Source organism: Ursus maritimus, unplaced genomic scaffold (genome assembly GCF_017311325.1).
Source record: "Ursus maritimus isolate PB19 unplaced genomic scaffold, ASM1731132v1 scaffold_1, whole genome shotgun sequence".
NCBI lineage: Eukaryota > Metazoa > Chordata > Mammalia > Carnivora > Ursidae > Ursus > Ursus maritimus.
The window spans coordinates 31,851,141-31,874,472 of record NW_024423343.1 but is presented as its reverse complement, the minus strand read 5'-3'; the positions used below and the strand labels follow the sequence as shown (position 1 = coordinate 31,874,472).

The 23,332-nt window shown below is 34.2% G+C and overlaps 1 protein-coding gene across 1 annotated transcript in view; it reads left to right on the top strand.

Moving 5' to 3' along the window:
- Positions 1-23,332, top strand: part of NBEAL1 (neurobeachin like 1) — a 186,347-nt gene that overhangs the window by 69,398 nt on the left and 93,617 nt on the right. The window contains exons 16-28 of the mRNA XM_040641841.1: positions 558-861; positions 3,266-3,351; positions 6,119-6,208; positions 9,920-10,088; positions 10,545-10,678; positions 11,136-11,295; positions 11,402-11,504; positions 12,038-12,194; positions 13,683-13,841; positions 15,728-15,887; positions 19,619-19,707; positions 21,674-22,249; positions 22,584-22,759. Coding sequence (XP_040497775.1) covers positions 558-861; positions 3,266-3,351; positions 6,119-6,208; positions 9,920-10,088; positions 10,545-10,678; positions 11,136-11,295; positions 11,402-11,504; positions 12,038-12,194; positions 13,683-13,841; positions 15,728-15,887; positions 19,619-19,707; positions 21,674-22,249; positions 22,584-22,759 — 2,363 coding nt within the window. The remainder of the gene's footprint in view (positions 1-557; positions 862-3,265; positions 3,352-6,118; positions 6,209-9,919; positions 10,089-10,544; positions 10,679-11,135; positions 11,296-11,401; positions 11,505-12,037; positions 12,195-13,682; positions 13,842-15,727; positions 15,888-19,618; positions 19,708-21,673; positions 22,250-22,583; positions 22,760-23,332) is intronic.

Genomic DNA, 23,332 nt, shown 5'->3' with positions numbered 1-23,332 from the left:
ACTTTAAGCCTTTAAATATTATATTGTAGTTAAATATAAGACAAAATTTATTTACTGAGATGATTCTTAAAGAACATTAGTGTAAAAGTTCTTTGAGAATTCTTAGATGATTTTGAGAGAGGCTTTTTGAAGATAATGAAATATATTATTTCCCAAGTCCTTCTAGAATTCCACTAATTTCTTGTTGATGTTCGTCCTAATGCTCATTACAGGATAACCTGTAATTAGTATTATTATCTAATGTGTAGTTCTGTTTATAAACTTTAAAGGGAGAAAAGTAATAATTTCCTCTATTTTAGAATATAGTGAAATTGTTAAAGTTTGTGAAAATACTCATTAAAATGTGAATTATAAAAGTAATGCGTCTAAATCCCATAGGCCAAAAGTAACATCTTTAATGACTTCTTATGTGTGCACAGGCATGCACACATTATGACCCAATAAAATTAAAACTTCAGTTTTATTTTCCATCTATTTGTTTTCTTATGTACTGTTTTATTTTCAATATCAAGATAGAAATGTAATTAAAATTGTGTAATTTGTTTCTTAATTTTTAGCCTTTTATTTCCTGCTGCATTGGTTCAGCTGGGCAAAGAACCACCACTCCTCCACCTTCCCAAATCCCAGATCCACCTTTTTCTTCCCCCATTACCCCTCATCGGACATCATTTGGTGGAATTCTGTCATCAGCCTCCTGGGGAGGAACACTTGAAAAGTCAAAATTGATTACCAAATTGATATCAGCTGGAACCCAAGATAGTGAATGGGGATGCCCCACATCTCTCGAGGGTCAGCTAGGGTCTGTTATCATCTTCTTTGAAGCACTACAGCCTCCTCAGGTGAAGGCATTATATTTAGCAGGTGAGCATGTACAGTCATACTATTTAAACTTAAATAGTTTTTTTGTTGCCTACATATATTTTGAAGAATATATTTGATCTGAAGAGTATACTTGTATTTGTAATGGAAGCTGCAAGGGAAAAGAAAAGCCCACTATATCCCATGTCCCCCCACCTCCAACTTGACTGGGATATTATTGACATAAAACATAGGTAAGTTTAAGAAGTACAATGTAATAATTTGATACACATGTGTATTGCAAAATGATTACCGCAATAAGGTTAGTTAGGACCTCCATCCCTCACATAATTACAGTGTTTTACATGTGTGTTGATAACATTTAAGATCTACTCTCTTAATAACTTTTTGGGATATAATATAGTATAGTTAATTATAGCACACCAGATTTTTTTGGTAGGCATAAATAAAGCAAACCTTTAGGAGATTTTTCAAATATCATCCATAATAATGTCTGTGTTCGTCTGTTAGGACGGCTAACAATACCACAGACTTGGGTGGCTTATACACTATTTCCTCACAATTCTGGATGTTATAATTCCAAGGTGCTATAATTCCATCAGGCTTGGTTTCTGTTGAGGACTTTTCCTGGCTTGTAGATGGCTACCTTCTCACTGTGTCCTCACAAGGCATCCATCTTCCCTTGGTGTATGTGCAAAGGGAAAGATGTCTCTACCTCTTCTTTTTTTTTTTTTTTTTTTAAAGATTTTATTTATTTATGTGATAGAGAGACAGCCAGTGAGAGAGGGAACACAGCAGGGGAGTGGGAGAGGAAGAAGCAGGCTCCCAGTGGAGGAGCCCGATGTGGGACTCGATCCCGGAACGCCGGGGTCACGCCCTGAGCCGAAGGCAGACGCTTAACGACTGCGCTACCCAGGCGCCCCTCTACCTCTTCTTATAAGGGACCCTTGTGACGTCATTTAACCTTAGTTACTTTCTTAAAGACCTTATCTCCAAAGATAGTCATTCAGGGGGTTAGAGCTTCAATATATGAGTTTAGGGGGAACATAATTCAGTATATAATATTGCCAGTACTTTTGACAGATTTTAATAAATTGGTGAAACAAAATATAAGCCTGTGTTTATAAGAAATCATATGACTGGTTCTAGAATCATGTGAGTCTTTTTCTAAAACTTGTCATTTTTATAGTTTATATATTAATATACCTGAAGAAATGAGGACAGAAGAATTAGGAGACCTTGGATAAGATTACAAGCTATTTTTGTTTTGGCTTTTACCTTTTCTCTTGGCTGTGGTTTTGAAGATACACACTAATTGTTATTATTGGATCATAACTATTTTCAAAATTATATCTGTAATTCTAGTAGGATGTTCAGGAGGTAAACCTCTAAGTATTCATATATATTAACTGCAGAAGACCTATTATATGTAAAAATGTCTTTTAGGTTTTGTAGGAGTTTTGAGATGAATGGGACTGCCCAGACTTTGAAAGTTTATATTAGAATCTTATCATTACCTTAAAACTCACCAAGGTATTTGAAAGTGATCTATAATCTAAATAAATTCCAAGTTAATAATAAGTCATTTAGTGTAGTCATTACAACTTATATAGTTTGGATTTTATTTTCATAATTTTTCCAACTTAAAATTCTCTTATAAATAATTATTTGTTGTATAATCTTCATAATGATTGTTTTGAATGGCTGCATAATATTTAATTGACTCCATATTGCATGATTTACTTAGGTTGTTTATAATTTTTAATTCGATATAAACTTCAAATATTGAATAAGATGAACTATTGTACTTTAGTGTTTTTCCTTATTTGGATGGGTTTACTTATGATAAATTCCCAGAATAAATATTCAAAGTGTTTGAATTGGTTTTTTTTGGTTCTCAATACATGTTGCCTAATCCATTTCTGAAAGGTGTATACCAATTCACAGTGCGTACTAGTAAAATGTAAGTATACTGGTTTCACCACAGGCTCATTAAGATGGAATGGTCAGTACTATTTCCTCCATTTTTTAATAAGATGGAACCATGTAGTAATTTGTATTTCTTTGATTTTTTTGGTAAGTCCTATTTACTGTTCAATTTTTGTGGTATCTATTCACATTTTTGGTTGATTGTTTTGCTATTTTGTCTTAGAAATTTAAATTACATTAGATAAATAAATAGGTAAATTTTGTTATATTTGATATTAGTTTTTTAATACCATATAAAATTTCCTTTCTGTAGTGGAGATCAAACCACCCCCCAACTTCTCTAGATTTTAGATGAACTGGAGGTGATGTAAAAATAAAGTTCATTTTGGCTAGTGTGTTTTAACTGTGTTGAGCAGCTTGAAGCAACTTAATTTTAAATTTTATTCTAATTACACAGAACCAAGGAGGCCCTATGTATTTAGTGATGTTTGTCTATGTGTGTATTAATAATTTTCAGGTCCAAACTGTTTAAGCCCTTGGAAATTTCAGGAGTCTGACCTGGCTGACCTGCCTGGTAACATCCTTCTTCACTACACTGCAAAGGTGAGAGTAAATGCATGCAGTGTATCTAGTTGTAATTGTGCTGTGAAGAAAAATTCCTTTTTTGTTCCTTTTGTCATTTCAGCAGGTAACTGAGAAGGACAGTCTTGAATTTCCGTTGAAAAATTATTAATTTTCAAAAGAAGGGGAGAAACAATAAAAAAGTGCAATTCTCAACTAGGATTCAGATGTTAATCATTATGTCATCCCAGTAATATGAGTGGGAATTGTGGTGGTGGGAATTTGTACTAATGGTTTGACGTCAGTAAATAAAAATGTTTAAACTTATATTTACCTACTTTTTTAGAAGGAGAGATTAAACAGAATTATGCTCAACATTTTTTTTGTTTATTTTTTAAATGTAATGCAAGAAAACAAACCAAAAAAATGCAAAGTTTATTTCAGAAGGAGAAAAAACAAACTACTTATATGCATAGCATGTGTTGTCCTTTTCCTTCAAAGATCTACCTAGCGAAAGTAATTAAGGTCAGTAAGGCCTGAGGGAAAGATCAAATGTAGAACTGGGAGGAAGAAAAGGAAAAGTGACTTAAACAATATTAGTTGTCTTCATTTTTACTTTTGTTTTATCCTACTTTTTCACCAGTTATTTGAGCATAGAACATTCTGTTTTTTAATCTCACTTACTAACAAGTGCTAGTCTGGGAAAAGCTGCTCTAGAGGATTTTTTGACAGTCAACAGTTTTTCATTTTTTTACTCATTTGTAGGAGGTGTTAAACCATCCATTGTTGATAATTTTTTGAGTGTCTTCTCCGAGCCAAGAATTGTGCTGAACTTTGAGGATATAAAGATGAATAAAGTGTCTGACTTTAAAAAGCTTATAGCCTAAAGTGAAGTAAATATGTAAAAAAAATAAGTGCAATGTAATTTTATGAGCATTTTTCTTTTTAGCTACCATTTATTATTTACACTATATTAAGCACTATGCTAAATGTTTTACATGAATTGTTTCACTTACCCTTCACAAAAACTCTGTGGGGTATATGGTATCACCTATGTCTTTTATAAGTTCTAGTTTTCTGGTGCTCAGTAAAGATAAGTAACTTGCCTAGCCTCATAATTCTAGTGAATGGTAGTGCTGGAGTTAGAACTCAGCCTATTTAATGCATATCCTTAACCACTATACAATATTTCTGTGTTGGAATTATGTACAGAATACAGTGAGCAACAAAGGAGAGTGGTTGGTTCTTTCAGGAGGCTAGAAGATCATAGAAAAGATTGATTTCTGTTTTAAAAGGCAGAGTCGAGGGATGTGTCATGCGTAGCAAGCAGCACCTACAAAGGCACATACTGTAAAACTGGGATCTACGTATATTTGGGTTTAGGGCACTAAGCAAGCAGGAAGAGAAGATGGCAGGAAATTAAATTAGAGAGCACATGGAGGCCAGATGATAGCAAACCTCCTATGCCAGGCTAAGTAGGCAGTGGATAAGATTTTGAGGAGAAGAACAAAGTATGATCAGGTTTGCATTTTAGAAAAAGGTCTCAAGTTGCACTGCGAAAGTTGGGTTGGAGGGATAGGAGATGGGAGGCAATCATGCCATTAGGAGGTTTATTGTGTGAGGACAGGTCATAGATACACAATACTCAAACTAAAGTAGTAATGGGAGAAAGACATTTCTGTCTCTGAGACTAATATAGTTTACATTGACTTAAATGTAAACAACTTACATTTGTTTTATTAAAGCATTTTTTTCTCAGTTGCCCTAAGAAGAAAGCAATTAATTTGTGCTAAATTTTATAGGATTTTTTTGGAATTTTGTTTTTTGGTTTTTTTGGAATGGTGATTGGATTCAAGGATGCTTCATTATTTGTAAATTCACAGATTGAACATGAAGTTATATGCTTTATAATTCTTTACAGAAGTTAACAAATAAGTTTGACAATTTCTAGAATTATTGAGTAGACTCTGAGTGTGAATATAACCAGAATTGTCAATAACATGAAAGAAAATAGTGTCTTATGCCTGTGGCTGAATTTTGATATATCTTTCTGTTTTGTGATTTCTATATCACATTTTAATCACATATTTTATATGTATCAATGAAATTATGCCTAGCGAAATAGTGATGGGAATAAAACATTGAATTTTTTTAAAGAGCCAAAAATCTGTTTGCATATTTTGGTTTAAAACTTTTATTTTTAATTTTTTTAACTTCACAGAATTTTTTAAAAAATTTAATTAAAGTATAGTCGACATACAATGTTACATTAGTTTCAGGTATACAACATAGTGATTTGGCAAGTCTGTATGTTATGCTATGCTCACAAGTGTAACTATCATCTCTCACCGTACATCACTGTTAACAGTACCACTGACTATATCTCCTATGCTTTCTTTACCTTTTATCCCTGTGACTTTTTCATTCCATAACTGAAAGCCTATATGTTCCACTCCCCTTCACGCATTTTGCCTGTGACCCCCTCCTCCCCTCCCCTATGGCAACCGTTAGTGTGTTCTTAAAAGAGAGAAAAATTTAAACTTTGGTGAGTTAAGTTGTTGCTTTAGCTCATCTGTCAGATGGCAAGCAACAGTGACCTACTTCTGAGGAGTGAGTGCTTTAGAATCTAGTCCCTGATTCTTTTAAGGGACAATCAGAATAAGAATAATAAACTTCATATTATAAGCATCTTATCATTGACTATAATATTTATCCTTTTAAAGTATGGTGAAATGTTTCATATGTAATTAAAATTATGTTTTGTCCTCATTGTGCTTAGCTGTTTGCCATATTTTCCTTTTATTCTTAGGCCTGCAAGAATTCAATCTGTCTTGATTTATCTACTAATTGTTTGCATGGAAGATTAACAGGAAACAAAATAGTGAACTGGGACATTAAGGTAAGTTAATGATGAGCAACATATTATGTAAGTTTACTGATCCTTTTAAAGAGTTTATCTTTTAAGCACTACCAGATTGATCTGAATAATAAGTCCCAGTGATAATGTTTGCAGGCAAGATGCACAGTTTGAAGTATAAACAGATAAGTAGTTGAGTGATTAATTTGCTTGAAACTTAGTTACCTCCTTAAACTATGTCATGAGTTTTTTTAAGAATATACTGCCTTGGTTTCATTGCTCCACTTTTAAGGTATTTAATCCCTAAAACTGTGTGGCATATCTCAACCCTTCCTAACCTCTCAGGACTTCATTGATTATCCTTTTTCTCCTGTATCACATACTTCTGTCTGTAGTCTCCTGTCTATTAGCTTTAAACACAGATCTTTCCTCCGTGAGGCTAAAGATGAGTGACTTTTCCTCCTCCCCACACCCCCCTCTAGCTATCATATCTTGCCTGCCTTCTTGATGTGCCTCATATTTACCTGTCAGTTGGACATAATGTCTTTGGTTCTATCTAAGAGGCCTCTGCTTATTTTTTCAAGACTGAATTAACTGCTCTTGTTGTGAGTACCTGTCACACTTTATCATTTCACTTATTGTGAATAGTAACTTCCTTGATAGTTTGCTTGCTTTGATTTTCCAGTAGTCCTTAAGAACTTCCAAAGGAGGTACCAAGGCTTTTTTCACTAGTGCCTCGTACAAAGATATACAATAACATTGTTGACTGAATTATTAAATTAATAAAGGTTATTTAGATTAATATGAAAGTCAAGTCAGAGATATACCCTATTTCTAAAATATAGTATTCCTTTGCAAGTTATCTTAAATAGAAGTTATAGCCTAAGTAAAATTAAAAATATAAAAGATAGTTATAAGGCAACTTGCTGGTAAATCAGAAAAAAAATCCCTTTTATCTTTTTTTTTTTAAGATTTTATTTATATATTTTAGTGGAGACAGAGCACAAGCAGGGGGAGGGGTAGAGGAAGAGGGACAAGCAGATTCCCCACTGAGCAGGGAGCCCAGTGTGGGGCTGGATCCCAGGAACCTGAGATCATGACCTGAGCAGAAGTCAGATGCTTAACCAACTGAGCCACCCAGGTACCCCTCTTTTTTTTTTAAATTTTATTATTATTTTTTAATAATAATATTTTTTTGTTATGTTAGTCACCATACAGTACATCCCTAGTTTTTGATGTAAAGTTCCATGATTCATTACTTGCGTTTAACACCCAGTGCACCATGCAATACGTGCCATCCTTAGTACCCATCACCAGCCTATCCCATTCCCCGACCCCCTCCCCTCTGACAGTTTGTTTGAGAGAGAGAGAGTGTGTGCACACACAAGCAGGGGGAGAGGCAGAGGAAGAGGGAACTCCCCGCCGAGCAGGGAACCTGACACTGGGCTCAGTCCCAGGACCTCAAGATCATGACGTGAGCTGAAATCAAGAGTTGGATGGTCAATGGACTGAGCCAGCCAGGAGTCCCCAAAATCCCTTTTATCTTGTAGTCAGTTAACACCAATCAAATATGCTTATTGTTTCAATGGAACAGAGATCATTAGGATAATTCTGCCACTGTAAAAATGAATCTATCAATTAATGTTAGCCTCATGTTATTCATGTGGTATCAGGCATTTTTCTCTTTGACTTTGAGATGAGACCACTTAATTTTACCTGTTAAAATAGTAAGATTTAGGGGGTGCCTGGGTGGCACAGCGGTTAAGTGTCTGCCTTCAGCTCAGGGCGTGATCCTGGCGTTATGGGATCGAGCCCCACATCAGGCTCCTCCGCTATGAGCCTGCTTCTTCCTCTCCCACTCCCCCTGCTTGTGTTCCCTCTCTCACTGGCTGTCTCTCTCTCTCTCTCAAATAAATAAATAAAATCTTAAAAAAAAATAGTAAGATTACAAGCCTTGGGGCGCCTGGGTAGCGCAGTCGTTAAAGCGTCTGCCTTCGGCTCAGGGCGTGATCCTGGCGATCCGGGATCGAGTCCCACATCAGGCTCCTCCGCTGGGAGCCTGCTTCTTCCTCTCCCACTCCCCCTGCTGTGTTCCCTCTCTCGCTGGCTGTCTCTCTGTCACATAAATAAATAAAATCTTTAAAAAAAAAAAAATAGTAAGATTTATGACATTTGTCCATTCATAGGTTAACTTTTGCTGTGACAAGATTGGCTTTATAAAGCTAGTTACATGTATTACTTATATATGGAAAGCTGATTGTGCTGTGCATTATACTTGAAAATCAAAGTAGTTTTTGGTGCCTTGAGTTACAACTATGGGGAAATCAAATAGGAACAGAATTAATGAGAAAAACGTTCATTGTATTTTTTTTTTCTTCAGAAAATTATATTTTACTTTTTTTTAGGTTTTTTTTGTTTTTTTGTTTTGTTTTGTTTTTTACTAGTTTCAGAGGTAGAATTTAGTGATTCATCAGCTGCATATAACACTGAGTGTTCATTACATCAAGTGCCCTCCTTAATGCCCATCACCCAGTTATACCTTCCCCCACCAGCCTCCCCTCCAGCAACCCTCAGTTTGTTTCCTGGAGTTCAGTGTCTCTTATGTTCATTGTATTTTTATACTGCAACAAAATCAAACACAAAAATAGTTAAATGACAACTGAGAAAAAAATACTTGCCATCCAAAAAGTTAATTTACTTACTATTATCTTAAAAATCAGTATGAAAAATAGGCAAAAAGTATGAAGAGGGTTATTTAATGAATGAAACTGAGTCTAGATGACAGAGCATTTCAGCAGTTAATGATGGCTAACCTTGGAACATAACATGATAAAAAATTATTATTGAAAAATAAACTATTAAAAAAATGATGGCTAACCTTGGGTAGTACCCAGTTTGTCAGACACTAAGCACTCATTTATTAGCTTACTTAATCCTGGTAACAACTTTACAAAGTGGGACTTATTATTATCCTCATTTTACAGATGAAAAAACTGAGTCCAGAGAGATTAGTAACTTGTTAAAGAATATGGACTGAATTTTGTTAAGTATGCAAAACAGTCACTTTGAACTTTGGTTGAAGCCACCCACTTCGCCTTTTTTTGTTAAGTAAAAGGAGAGGAGTCAGTCATATTTCTACCACTAAATGTATTTTTTTCTTAATTTATTTTGTTGTTCATTATACTTAATTGCCTTATGACAGTTGTTTCCTCTTGTATCGTTAGTGTTACATTATAAGGTCTACTTATGGCATCAAATTTGGATTGCCTGTTTTTGGAATCGTAACTTTTGGAAAACAAAGGTGTGGTAAAAATAGTCTGGTATAGTCTCGAATATTGATCATGATGACCCCTGTGGCTGCTCTTTAAAGCTCTGCCCAGGAGTGCCTGGGTGGCTCAGTCAGTTGAGCGTCTGCGTTTGGCTCAGGTCATGATCCCAGGGTCCTGGGGTTGAGCCCCATGTTGGGCTCTCCCTGCTCAGCGGGGAGCCTGCTTCTCCCTCTGAGTGCTGCACCCCCTGCTTGTGCGCGCTCTGTCTCTCTCTCTCTCTCTCTCTCTCTCTGTCAAATAGATAAATAAAATCTTTAAAAAAAAAAAAAAAGCATATGCCCAAATGAGGGTTCCTTTAGCTTAGACTGTCCTGTACGTTGCCTAAAAGTTTAGCAAATTGTAACCTTGTACATGCTATGTGAATATTAAATGATGAAATTGTCCTTGTTTTATAAGATTAAAAATTGTAATTTTCTTTTTTCAGGACATCATAAACTGCATAGGTGGATTAAACGTACTGTTTCCTCTGTTGGAACAAATCAGCCACTTTGGTGAAGCACAGATTTCTGAAGGAGTGAATGAAAGCGCAGTTTCTGAATTGATAACGCCTGTAGAAGGAGATTGGGTCGTATTGACCTCCACAAAGGCATCAGGTATTGAGATGAAATTAACACAAAATAGTCATTGAGCAATTTGATAATTAATTGAAAAATAGATAAAAATGTCTTGCCACCATTAGGAAGAAACTTAACCATTTGTAGCTAAAGCAGCCTGTCCCTAATTTTACTAATGTAAATCAAAAAGTTCATAATAGCTTAGTCAAAAAATTTAAGAAGTTGGTTTCACTCTTGACTATTCTTAGTTTGTACTGTTAGTGGAAATATGACAGCATTGCTGAATTTATGGTAGAGAAAATATTTGCTTGTGTATGTGAGTTATGATATGCAGTCACTGCTTTCTCTGATATTTTCATTCTGCAAGTGACCTTTGGAAGCAAATTGCTCAACCAAATTTCTTGTTTGTTACAATATGCGTTATAACATAGAAAATGGGATGTAAAAGTGATTAGAGTACTTATGATAATTAATGACATGTTCACAATTCCTCAGAGTCAAGATTAGAAAGAAATTTAATTGCAACATTTATCTTGATTGTGAAACACTTTATTCAAAGACATCCTATCAACCAGGACAATCTTATTCACTCCCATGGAGTTGCCACTCTTGGTGCCTTACTTCAGAAGGTGAGCTAGTTTAACATGTGTAGATGTGGCTAATGATTGTAATTAGCAGTTGGTCTTTAGGGTTTTTCTTACTAAGTAAATGTTTTTTTAAATAACACTACTATGGCTTCAATTATATTAGTGGATATAATCTTATTTCACAAGCAGGTTTTTTAAAACCTACTCTGAATCACCTTTTTACAAGAATTACTCATCTTATGTAACAGTATATAATCTTTGATGTATAGGACTTTGTTAGTGTTCATATTTGGGATATTTGATAAATTTAAGATTGTTTTAGGAATATGACATTAAGAATATATGTTCTAGTATACATTGGAAAATTAAAGTTTAAGTTGTTTATATTTTTGTAACATTCTCATTTAGATGTTCTGAATTAATCATTTGAAATTAAATGTAGCTTAATGATAATTATTTAAACTGAAATTTACAGAACCCCCATCTGTTTGGATTTCAGGTGCCAAGCTCCTTGATGGATGTTAATGTACTGATGGCAATTCAGTTACTAATTGAACAGGTATCATTAGAGAAAAATATGCAGCTCCTGCAGCAAATGTATCAGTATTTACTCTTTGACTTCCGTATTTGGAACCGTGGAGATTTTCCCTTTCGAATTGGTGAGAGCGGTCTGTTGGATCAAATTTTACATTTGTTTTAGAAATTTATAACTACCTGTGGGATTTTATTTTAGGTGTTCATTTAAGAGTGAACTTTGTATTTTAGGTCATATACAGTATCTTTCCACCATCATCAAAGACAGCAGGAGAGTTTTCCGAAAGAAGTATGGTGTGCAGTTTCTCCTAGATACACTTAGGATTTATTATGGGTATGATGTCCTTGCTCCTTCTCAGTTTGATATTGTTTTCTGCCTGCTGCTTGCTTGGAATGTCTAGATGACTTATCTTCCAGAAATTCTAATATCCTTTAACTTTAGAAAGACAAAGTATGGAGGTTAAAATGATGAACAGTGGATCACACAGATTGGGTTTGAATCTTGTGTTTCACTCAGCTTTACTGTGTTTAAGTTTTCTTGTCTGTGACAAGGAGATAATAAACCTATGACCCCCTATGTTTGTTTTGAGGATTAAACTAAAAGCATTGCACTTAAAACATGCAAAGCACTTAAAGCTATGTCTGCCACTTAGTGTTATTTAAATACAAACTGTTTTAACTATTTATATCTTTGTCATTGAAACCCTAGGTTTTCCTTAAAAGGAAAAAGAAAACAAAGATACCATGAATTCTAATAATTACATGGAAACGTCCTTTTTTTTTAACTATGAATTCTTTTGTATGAAAAAAGCACTAAAATGTAAACAGTTTAAATTTCAGTTCTTGCACTTTTACTTTCTCTTTCAGGAGTGATTGTAAATATAGTGAGCTGTCTCTAGATGACGTTCGCACAATAAGGACTTCTTTGTATGGACTAATTAAGTATTTTCTGTGCAAAGGTGGAACTCATGAAGAGATCCAGAGTATTATGGGTTATATAGCTGCTATCAATGAAGAAGAACAGGTATTATGCTCAAGAAAAGTCTTTTTTTTTTTCTTTTTCACACTCAAGTTGCTATATCATCTTCTTTTAAAATTACACATATATTAATCATATTTTAAGAGTAAAATCTTTATTATGTGAAATACAATATTATGCAATTAAAGAAGTAAATTTTTATTTCCTAACTGAAAGTTTAATAAAATAGATGGTAATGTAATAAAATATTGTAACTAGCTAGAAAGCGGTATCTGGAAATAGTTGTTTTGGCAGTTCCGAAGGCTATTTTCATAGGCCACATAATGTATATTTACCTGTCATCAAAGATACTGGGCAGATTCCTAACATGCATTTTAATATAAGTTCATAAGAATTTTGCATAAAGGGTAAATTATATTTCTGTTTTTAGGTACTTTTACTTACATTATTCATTTATACCTCAGAGCTGCTCTTTAAGACATTGGTTCTCAATGTATGGTTCCTGACCAGGTTTACCTGGGAACTTGCTATAAATGCACACATACTGAACCAAGCCTTCCAGGTGATTATGGTGCATGGTAAAATTTGAGGACCACTGATGTAAAATATACAGACCAGGAATTAATCTTCCCATTTGCACATTTGGAAGTACATATTCAGAGAGATTAGGTGACTTAAAAGGTCATACAGCTGACAAACCTGGGAATAGAACCCAGGTATACTGCTGTTTCTGCGCTCTTTCTGTATGCCACTCTCAACACCAAACTTGAGTAGCCTTAATTTATGTTGACTCAAATATTTTGTGCTCTATGATGAAGTATTCATTGTGTACTCAGAGATTACATGACTTCATAATTTATATATTATATAGATGATTTAACTTAAGCTATTTCCCCATAAGGTTAGGCTACTTCAGAAGCTTCTTTTTATTTAGAGTAGCCAGTAGCCATCTTATTTCATAATAGTCGTGTTGTCACCCACTGTGATTCATTGCCACTGATATTTTCTTGGTCAGTTCAGTCAGAGGTATTTATTGAAAGCTTACTATACACATAGAGTAATACTAGATATTATAGGTATGTTATAATGAATGAATTAGCATTCTTTTAGCCTAGTAGAGGCAAGGGTGGATAGGAGAGGTTTTTAAATGATTATTAAACAAACAAAAAAAAGACCATGATAATAGCCGTAAGAGAGAAACAAAGTCCTAGGAGGTTTTCATAGGAGAGTGTTACATGTTGACGTGACCAGGAAAGGCTTTATGGAAGACATGACTTTTTATGTGGCTAAAGCATTATAGGTATGGCCCAGCAGGTAAAAATGTGTATTGAGAGGATATACAAAAGGAAATAAGCCGAAAGCATATTGGAGGAAAAAGGCAAGCTATTTCAGAAGATATCAGACCATTAAGTTAAGCTCTAAAACATTAGGGTATATAGGATTTAGTTTAAATAACTGTTTGTGGTTTATGACTTTATTTGTGCTTCCATATATGAGTGTGGTTGTTTGTTTTGTGTTGTTTAATTTTAAAAGCTCTTCGGAATTTTGGATATGCTCTTCAGTCTCCTCCGTACCAGCCCAACTAGAGGTCAGCTTTTCTTACTGCTGTTTGAACCAGGAAATGCTGACATACTTTATGCCTTGCTCTTAAATCAGAAGTACTCTGACAGACTAAGAGAAATCGTTTTTAAGGTACAAATATTTCTTAAGCATCTTTATATTTGGTCACATTTGTGAGTATATGAATTTACTTGTAAATATCAATTTTATGAATGTAAATTCTTTTTTCATATCTACTTGGTCTAATTTTAAATTGTTGTAGGGGTGCCTGGCTGACTTAGTAGGTTAAGTGTGCAACTCTTGATCTCAGTTCAGGTCTCAATTTCAGGGTCATGGGTTCAAGCCCTGCGTTGGGCTCCATGCTGGGTGTGAAGTGTACATTAATTAATGAAGAACTAATTAATTAATTCTTCAGTTTGTTTTGATATATACTTTCCATGTTTTAAACATTTAAAAACTAATTATAGTGTAATCTGATCAGTTATTTAGTGGACAATCCACTTTGTTATATCATCCTCAGTATAAAACTTCTCATTTCCCTTTTTTGCCTTCTTCTAAAAAACATTTTTTATATGAGTATAATTGATACGCAATGCTACAGTAGTTTCAAGTGTACAACATAGTGATTTTACAGGTTTATACATTATGCTATGCTCACCACAACTGTAGCAACCGTCTGTCATCATACAAGATTATTACAGTACCATTGACTATATTCCCTATGCTCTACCTTTTATTCCTGTGACTTACTCATTTCATAACTAGAAGCCTGTACCTCCCACTCCCTTTCACTAATTTTATCTCATCTCTCTCTCGAGTTATCATGGGTCTGTGTGGCAGGTCCGACATTTTAGCAGTTAATTATAATAACTAACGTTATGTAGCACCTACTATTTGTCAAGCAGTAAACATTCTTCATGTATTAGCTAACTTAGTCCTTGCAAGAACTTTATGAAGTGGATATAATTAGTCCCATTTTACAGATAAAGAAACTGAGGCCAGAGAAGTTAGTAACTTGTCCAAGGATAGTGAATATATTTTGTTAAGCTATCCAAAGTAGTCACTTTGAGCTTTAGCTGAAGCTACCCACTTCACCATTTTTGTTAAAATAAAAAAAGTAGAGGAGTTAGTCATATTTCTACTTCTCATGATTTATTCTGTTCTTTATGCCTGATTGCCTGTAACATTTGTTTCCTCTTGTATCATTAGTGTTACATTATAAAGTTTACATATGGGGTCAAGTTTGGATTGCCTATGTTTGGAATCCCTAAACTTTGGAAAACAAAGGTGCAATAAAATGATCTGGCATAGTCTCTCATGAGTATTACTTATGGTGACCCCTGTGGCTGCTCTTTAAAGTATCTGGCCAAACAAGTGTTCCTTTATGGAGATTAAATGTTATTTCTCCAAAAATGGCCTTATATGGATTGTTCATCATATTATTTTCCTTTCCATATGGTTTCAGTACATCACTTTTAAAAGTTGATCTTACTTCAAAAAGTATGAGATTACTAATTCATTCTCCCATTTTGGCATATGGATGTGTTGCTTCACAAAATGTTTCCTTGTTCTTGAAAATTATTTGGATAACCATTACATAAATGTTAAATAAATTACTACATTGATCCAAAAGTATCATTTTTCTCTTTCATAACATACTTTTGTTTTTCATGGAGGCTATAGGGTTTGTTTCTATCTATGCCTTAGCCACTAAAAAAGAAGTTTTAAGTTATTTCTTCGATCTGCAAGAAATATATGTAAACTACAGTTTAAATATATTAATTATTTAAATACAAATGCATTTTAGTTCAATTTCTTCTTAAATCCATTTTTTAATGAGAGTATGATACAGAGTAGTCCTCCCTGTTACTGCTGGGTTGGTTTGTTTGTTGCACTTAAGGAATAAAATGATGCTCCAAAATGATGCTTGTACAGTAACATTATATTCAGTATTAACCTAAGTGACAGACTGTTCTTAATTCTCTGTATTGAGAAGAATATATTACTGTTGTGACCAGGTTATGGAACAAATGTTGAAATGCACAAATGTTTATGAACGAAGTAAACAACGTATTCGGCTCAGAGAAGTTGGCTATTCAGGATTGGGACTACTTCTTAATGAAGCACCCGTTAATACCTCTCTCATTAAAAGCCTCACCAATCAAATTATAAACACAGGTATGACTCTAAGGCTGATAATACTGATGTATTTAAGAGATGTTCTTCATAGTAGCATAATTCTATTTGATGGTTCTCAAATTTTTTTCTAAAGGGTTTTTTTTCCCCCTTTCTTCTTCAGGTTACTTTTAATTACCTATTATTTGATTCAGCAGGGCTTTTTTTAGGTACTATTTTTTATTTACGTTTTTGTCTCCTCAGGGCATAGCATAGTGCCTTACTTGGTAGGCACTTGGCCTACTTGGTAGGCCTTCAGTAGTTGTTGATTGATTGATTAATAAATAATTGAGTCCTCTATAATAAGAAAAAGATGCTAGAGAGAATACATACCAAACATTCTGTCTTTTTCTTTGGGGAGCTTAAATCCTTAATTTCAGATATTCTTTCAGATAATCTTTTTTTGTTTCTCATTTTTTTAATAAAACTTTTTTAGTACTTACTACAAACTGTAGTGTTTATGTCAGATGCTAAGGGTTCAAAAGGTATAAGAAAGGTTCTTTGTTTTAAATGGTTTATCTTTTCATTGATAAGTACATAAGATATAAGACATGTACATAAAAAGATAAATAATAATACAAGAACAAAATAGTATGGATTTGTGTTCAGGCAATCAAAAGAAAAGAATTATTTAGGGCTTACTCAGGAGACTGTCAAATATTCTAAATCTGTTTTCTTTGTAAAATTTAAACATACCTATAATTCTTATTTTATTTTTTTAAAGATGTATTCATTTTAAAGAGAGTGCACGAGTGCGGGGAGAGGTGAGGGAGAGAAAGAATTCTCAGGCAGACTCCCTGACACAGGGCTTGATCCCAGGACCCCGAGGTAGTGACTTGAGCCGAATTAGCTGGTTAATCAGCTGAGCCACCCAGGAACCGCTTATTTCAGCATTTATATAACTATTACTGACAGTTCATTCTTTGAGAAAGAACTTGAAAAAGAAGAAGATAGCTGGAAATATCACAATTCTTGATTTCAAACTATACTACAAAGTTACAGTAATCAAAACAGTATGGTACTAGCATAAAAACACACATAGACCAGAGGAACAGAATTGAAAGCCCAGAAATGAAACCATGTATATCTGGTCAACTAATATTTGGCAAGGGATCCAAGAATACTCAGTTAGGGAAAAATAGTCTATTCAATGAATGGTGTTGGGAAAACTGAATATTCATATTCAAAAGAATGAAAATGGACCCTTACACCACTCACAGAAATTAACTTGAAATGAACTAAAGATTTAAATGTGAGTCCTGAACCAGGTAACTCCTAGAAGAAAACATGAGGAAGAGTCCTTGACATTTGTCTTGGCAATGACACCAAAAGCACAAGCAATAAAAGCAAAAATAAACAACTGGGACTTTATCAAACTAAAAAGCTTCTGCACAGCAAGAAAAACCCTCAACAAAATGAAAAGGCAGTCTACAGGGTGGGAGAAAATACCTGTGAATCAAATATTTGAGAGGGGATTAATATCTAAAATATGTAAGGAAATCATACAACACAGTAGCAAAAAAAATCCAATTAAAAAATGAGCAAGGTACTAGACACATCACTGGGAGCAAGAGAAACAAAATCAAAAATGAACTGTTGGGACCTCATCAAGATAAAAAGCTTCTGCATTGTGAAGGAAACAATCAACAGAACTAAAAGGCGGCCTATGGAATGGGAGAACATATTTGCAAATGAGGGTTAGTATCCAAAGTCTGTAACGGACTTATTAAACTCAACACCCAAAAAATATAATCCAGTTAAGAAATGGGCAGAGGGCATGAATAGGCATTTCTCCAGAGAAGACATCCACATGGCTAACAGATACACGAAAAAGTGCTCAACATCACTCATCATCAGTGAAATACAAATCAGACCTTCTCATACCAGTCAGAATAGCTAAAATTAACAACATAGGAAACAACAAGTGTTGGCAAGGATGCAGAGAAATGGGAACCCTTTTGCATTGTTGGTGGGAATGCAAACTAGTACAGCCACTCTGGAGAACAGTATGGAGGTTCCTCAAAAAGCTCAAATAGAACTACCCTATGATCCAACAATTGTACTACTAGGTATTTACCCAAAGATTACAGAAATACACATTCAAAGGAGTATGTGTATCCCAGTGTTTACAGCAGCATTATCAACAATAGCCAAACCATGGAAAGAGCCCAAATGCCCATCAAATGAAGAATGGATAAAGAAGATATGGTATACACACACACACACACACACACACATACAAAATAGAATACTATTCAACCATCAAAAAATGAAATTTTGCCATTTGCAATGACATGGTTGGAGCTAGAGTATATTATGCTAAGTGAAATAAGTTGGAGAAAGAGAAATACTGTGTGATTTCACTCATATGTGGAATTTAAGAAAATGATGAAAACTCAGGAAAAGAAAAGAGACAGAAGGGAAACAAATCATGAGAGACTCTTAGCTTAGAGAACAAACAGGGTTAACAGAGGGAGGTGGGTGGGGGATGGGATAGATGGTGATGGGTATTAAGGAGGGCACTTGTTATGATGAGCACTGGGTGTTACATGTAAATGATGAACCACTGAACTCTACTCCTGAAACCAGTATTGAACTGTATGTCAACTAACTAAAATTTAAAAAGAAAAAATGAACAAAGGACCTGAATAGACATTTTTGGAAAGAAGACATGCAAATAACCAGTAGGTAGACGGCAAGGTGCTCCACATTTCTAATCATAAGGGAAATGAAAATCAAAGCCAGAAGGAGATAGCATGTCACACCTGTTAAGATGGCTATTACCAAAAGGACAAAGGATAACAAGTGCTGGTGAAGATATGGAGAAAGGGAAACCCTTGTGCATTGTTGCTGGGAATGCAAATTAGCACAGCCACTGTGGAAAACAGTATGGAGGTTCCTCCAAAAATTAAAAATAGAACTGTCATATAATTCAGTAATCCATCTTCTGGTATATATCTAAAGAAAATGAAATCACTATCTTGAAGAGTTGTCTGCATCCCTGTGTTCACTGCGGCATCATTTATAATAGCCAAGACCTAGAAACAACCTAAATGTCTGCTGATGGATGAATGGATAAAGTAGGTGTGTGTGTGTGTGTGTGTGTGTGTGTGTGTGTGTGTGTGTGTATAAAAGAATATTACTCAGCCATTTGTAACAAAAGAACCTGCAGGGCATTATTCTGCTAAGTGAAATAAGTCAGAGAAGGACACATACTGTATGGTCTCACTTATAGGTGAAATTCAAAAAACCAACCTCCTAGAGACAGAGAGTAGATTGGTAGTTGTGGGGGCTGGGGGCAGGGGGGCAAATGAGTGAAGGTGGTCAAGAGGGTTCAGGCTTCCAGTTCTGGGAATCTAATGTGCAACATGGTAACTGTAGTTAATAATATTATATTATGTACTTGAAAGTTGCTAAGAGAGCACATCTTAAAGATTTTTACCACAAAAGGAAAATGGTAGCTATGTGAAGTGTTGGATGTTAACTAACCTTATTGTGGTAATTATTTTGCAGTATATACATATATCAGATCATCATGTCATACACATTTAATTTATACACTGTTTTATGGCAGTTATATGTCAATAAAGCTAGAAAAAATAAAGGATATCTATTGTTAACAGCAACAAAAAGAAAAGAGTAAAACAATTATTTTATTATCAAACTATCACTCACAGTTCTTTCTTTGACTATCTCTGGAATTTAATTTTAACTTTGTTTTTTCCCCACCATAGATCCTGCTATTAATTTCAAAGATCTGTTGTCTGTGGTATATATATCTCACAGAACACATATGAATGTCAGGGTGGTTATCTGCAGAAAGGTTAGTAAACTTTTAAGATATACTTTAAAGATGACAGTATTGTTATACTGTGAATAACTTTTATATTGAGTATTTTACACCGGGTATAAGTTTTAATTTCTGTTATGTTATAAATGACACAATTTTATAAATAATTTCCTTTTTTGAGGTGCATTAACTTCATGTAATCACAAAATCAGCATAAAAATGTATTCTTACCTTTACATTGTCTCCTGGAAATATTCCCTTACCACAGTAAAAAATTTGTTACAAGAGAATAGTTGTTTTGTCAAGAACCTTCAACGATTATGACCATTTCTAATTCATATACCATATTTTAGAATTTCTGAATCTTTTGAACTTCATGGAAAAGCAACAGTGACTTGCCTTCAATGCATCCCTTTAAGTCAAGAAATAGTTATCCTGTGTGCTTCTTCCTGATTATAGCCTTCTCTCTCTTCCACTAGCAGTCACTGACCTACTACTTAATTTGCTTCCTTGCTTTTTTTTTTTTAATTTTACTCCCTAATTATGTTATAGTATTTTTCCATCAGTAAGTCTGGATGTATATCTTAAACAACTACATATAGTTTTTATTCTGTGGCTATTGTATAAAGTATTATCTGGTTCCCTGTTCACGGATGTTACATTGTCTCCTGTTTTTCTGTGTTAAACTTCTGTTAAGAACTTTTTTACATATATTTTTACCTGTTTTTGGTAATACATCTGTAGGATATAATCCATGAAGTGGAATTGCTGTGTCAGAGTATGTTCACATTTCACATTTAGATGGATTTTCGTATATTATTCTTAAAGTGGGTCATATAGATTGATGCTTTCCTTTCAGTTTGAAAACAGCTTTCAGTGCAGCCTAGTTTTTATTCATTACATGTATATAAAGTAGACATAAAATAAGTCTTATTTTATGGAAATTTTAAAGTCAAGAAATCATGAAAATTTCTTTACTAAGGAAAAAAATTGATATTCTGAATTGGTAGAGTAATGGTAGCTCACTGATAGCATTAGTGAGGAAAGGAACTTCACATCATTGTGACTTGTTGCTTTCTGTGTCAGCCTCAGCATGCATTAGAGCCACTGATATTGAAGTCCCCACCAACATTATTAATCTCCCATGACACTTGTCAGAGTTAGAGGTAAAAGAGAGTCTCTTAATACTGGGAGCAAAAATTCTTTTCATCTACATAGAAATTTATTGGCTTTGTGATAAAAATGTCTTAAAGATCTTAACTGAATCTGACAGTGTTTGAGAACTTGTTTTAATCCAAAAAGTATGGAATCATTTGGATAATAGAGATCATACACACATTGACATGTCAGTGTCTATTCTTTAATTTCAGTTTCTTTTTCCAGCTAAATATCAGCTTCCATTTTGTTGGAATTAGTGTTTGTACAGTATAGAGTTAATGGAAAAAAATGTTTTTGCAAAAGCAACTATTAACTTTGCCTGAAACAAAAATGAGATGGGGAAACGTTCTTGGTATATGTAGGTTCTATTAAAGTGTCTGTGTGTCTTACTTACTCCCTTAACCCTATGACCAGAAGGGGCCTGGTACACAATATGTATTCAGTATTTGCTAAACATAATGTAGTAGGCTCATGGAAAGTAGTTGAGAGGATATAACTTTATTACATTTTATATATACCTTCATTCTATTTATATTTTCTCTCTGACCAAATTAAATTAATAACATGAGTGTGTTGACATGTGAAGGATCATTTTTGTCCCTTTTTTATCTTTCAGCAAATATTTAAGCACTCTGTACAATGAGTAATATGCAGATTAGTTAAAAACACAGTGTGTACTCTACAGACAGTTTGTAATCCAGTTAAGAACATAATCTTTTGAAAGAACATTTTCCCACAGTTTCTCATTAAATTACTTTGTCCGTAAAGTAAGTGAAAAGAAACGTTTTGATGTGAAGTACCATGTACTTTTTGATGAATTTTGTATTCTTGATCTTTGCAGATTTTACAGATTTTGCAGGCCCAGCCAGATGCAGCACATCAAATATCTCAACAAGTGGGTTGGCAAGACACTTTAGTTAGGCTTTTTTTAAAAACAAATTTTGAAAATGGAAATACTCTTCATAAGCACAGTAGGGCTGTTTCAATGAAAGACAGTGATAAAAATTTATCAGCTGAAGATATTAAGAGGAACTTTGATGAAAAGACTGATGAGGAAAAAATCAACTCTTTTGCCTCAGCTAATGTGTCTTCAGATCAGTGGAGTTTAGAGGATAGAAACTCTCTGGACTCAAACACACCATTATTTCAAGAAGATAGTTCTGTGGGAGAATTATCTTTCAAATCAGAGAATCAAGAAGAATTCTGGAATAATAACCCTTCACATTTGAGTTTAGATCTCAGTGGAATAGACTCATGTGAACTGAGCGACAGTGGAAGTCACATGCCAGACAGCCTGCCTAGCACACCATCCCCAATAGAATCTACTAAATCATTTTCTGTGCAGTCTGACAAAGAGAGCAGTGTCGTAAATGATCCGGAGTTTGGCGATGACTTCTCTTTACTTGAAAGCCAAGAGGTAAAATTCCTTATTTGTCCAAATGCTATTTTTATTTTCATGTTATATACTTCTAATCCTTAGAAATGTGTAATTGTTAACAATTTCATATTATATTCATGTTCTAAGTCTCATGATCTAAGATTTTGGAAGCCTAGAAGTCACTAAATTATATTTCGAGAAAAGCAGGTGTTTTATTCATCCTCATATCTCTTGGGCCTACTTAGCAAAGTTCCGGGTTCAAGACACTTTAAATATGTTAAATGATTACAGTCAGTATATGTGATGGTTGTTTTTATATGCTTTTAACACCACCTCCTTCCAATAATTTAATATTAGTTTATCGTTTTTATAGAGATGTGAGGAGGAGCTTCTTCAATTACTGACAAATATTTTGAACTATGTGATGTGTAAGGGACTGGAAAAGTCTGATGATGGTACTTGGATTGAACGGGGACAAGTGTTTTCAGCACTATCTAAACCAGGAATATCCAGTGAACTACTTCGACCATCAGATGAATTAAAATTAATGTAAGCATTCAGTTGGTGATTTACTCTTTCCTTTTGTAGTGGATGGGAGTCTAAAATAATATTTTTTATTGAACATTTATTCAGGATTCAGTGTGTGTAGTGAGAGAAAAGGAAAAACTTTGTGCTCAGCCCCTTTTCCTCTCTGTTGCCATTTTAGTGGAATCTAGACAGAAATCCAAAAGTGTGAGGAGATTTAAATCTTTATTTTGGGCTTCAGTGATTATACATTCCTTGTTCTTTAAATTAGTTTTTATAACATCTAAGCATTTGGCGTATTGTGTTCTGCAGTCTTGTCCAAGTTTGAGAGTTTCCATGCTGAGGGAAGCAAGTAGTGTTTTCATAAAAATTACTTCCCTAAAGCATTTAGAGTTCTCTACAGATTCTTTTTTTACCTTCCCAATTTCCAGCTTTATTTTTTTAATAATATTTTTTATTATATTATGTTAATCACCATACAGTACATCCCTAGTTTTTGATGTAAAGTTCCATGATTCATTAGTTGCATATAACACCCAGTGCACCATGCAATACGTGCCCTCTTTACTACCGATCACCAGCCTATCCCATTCCCCC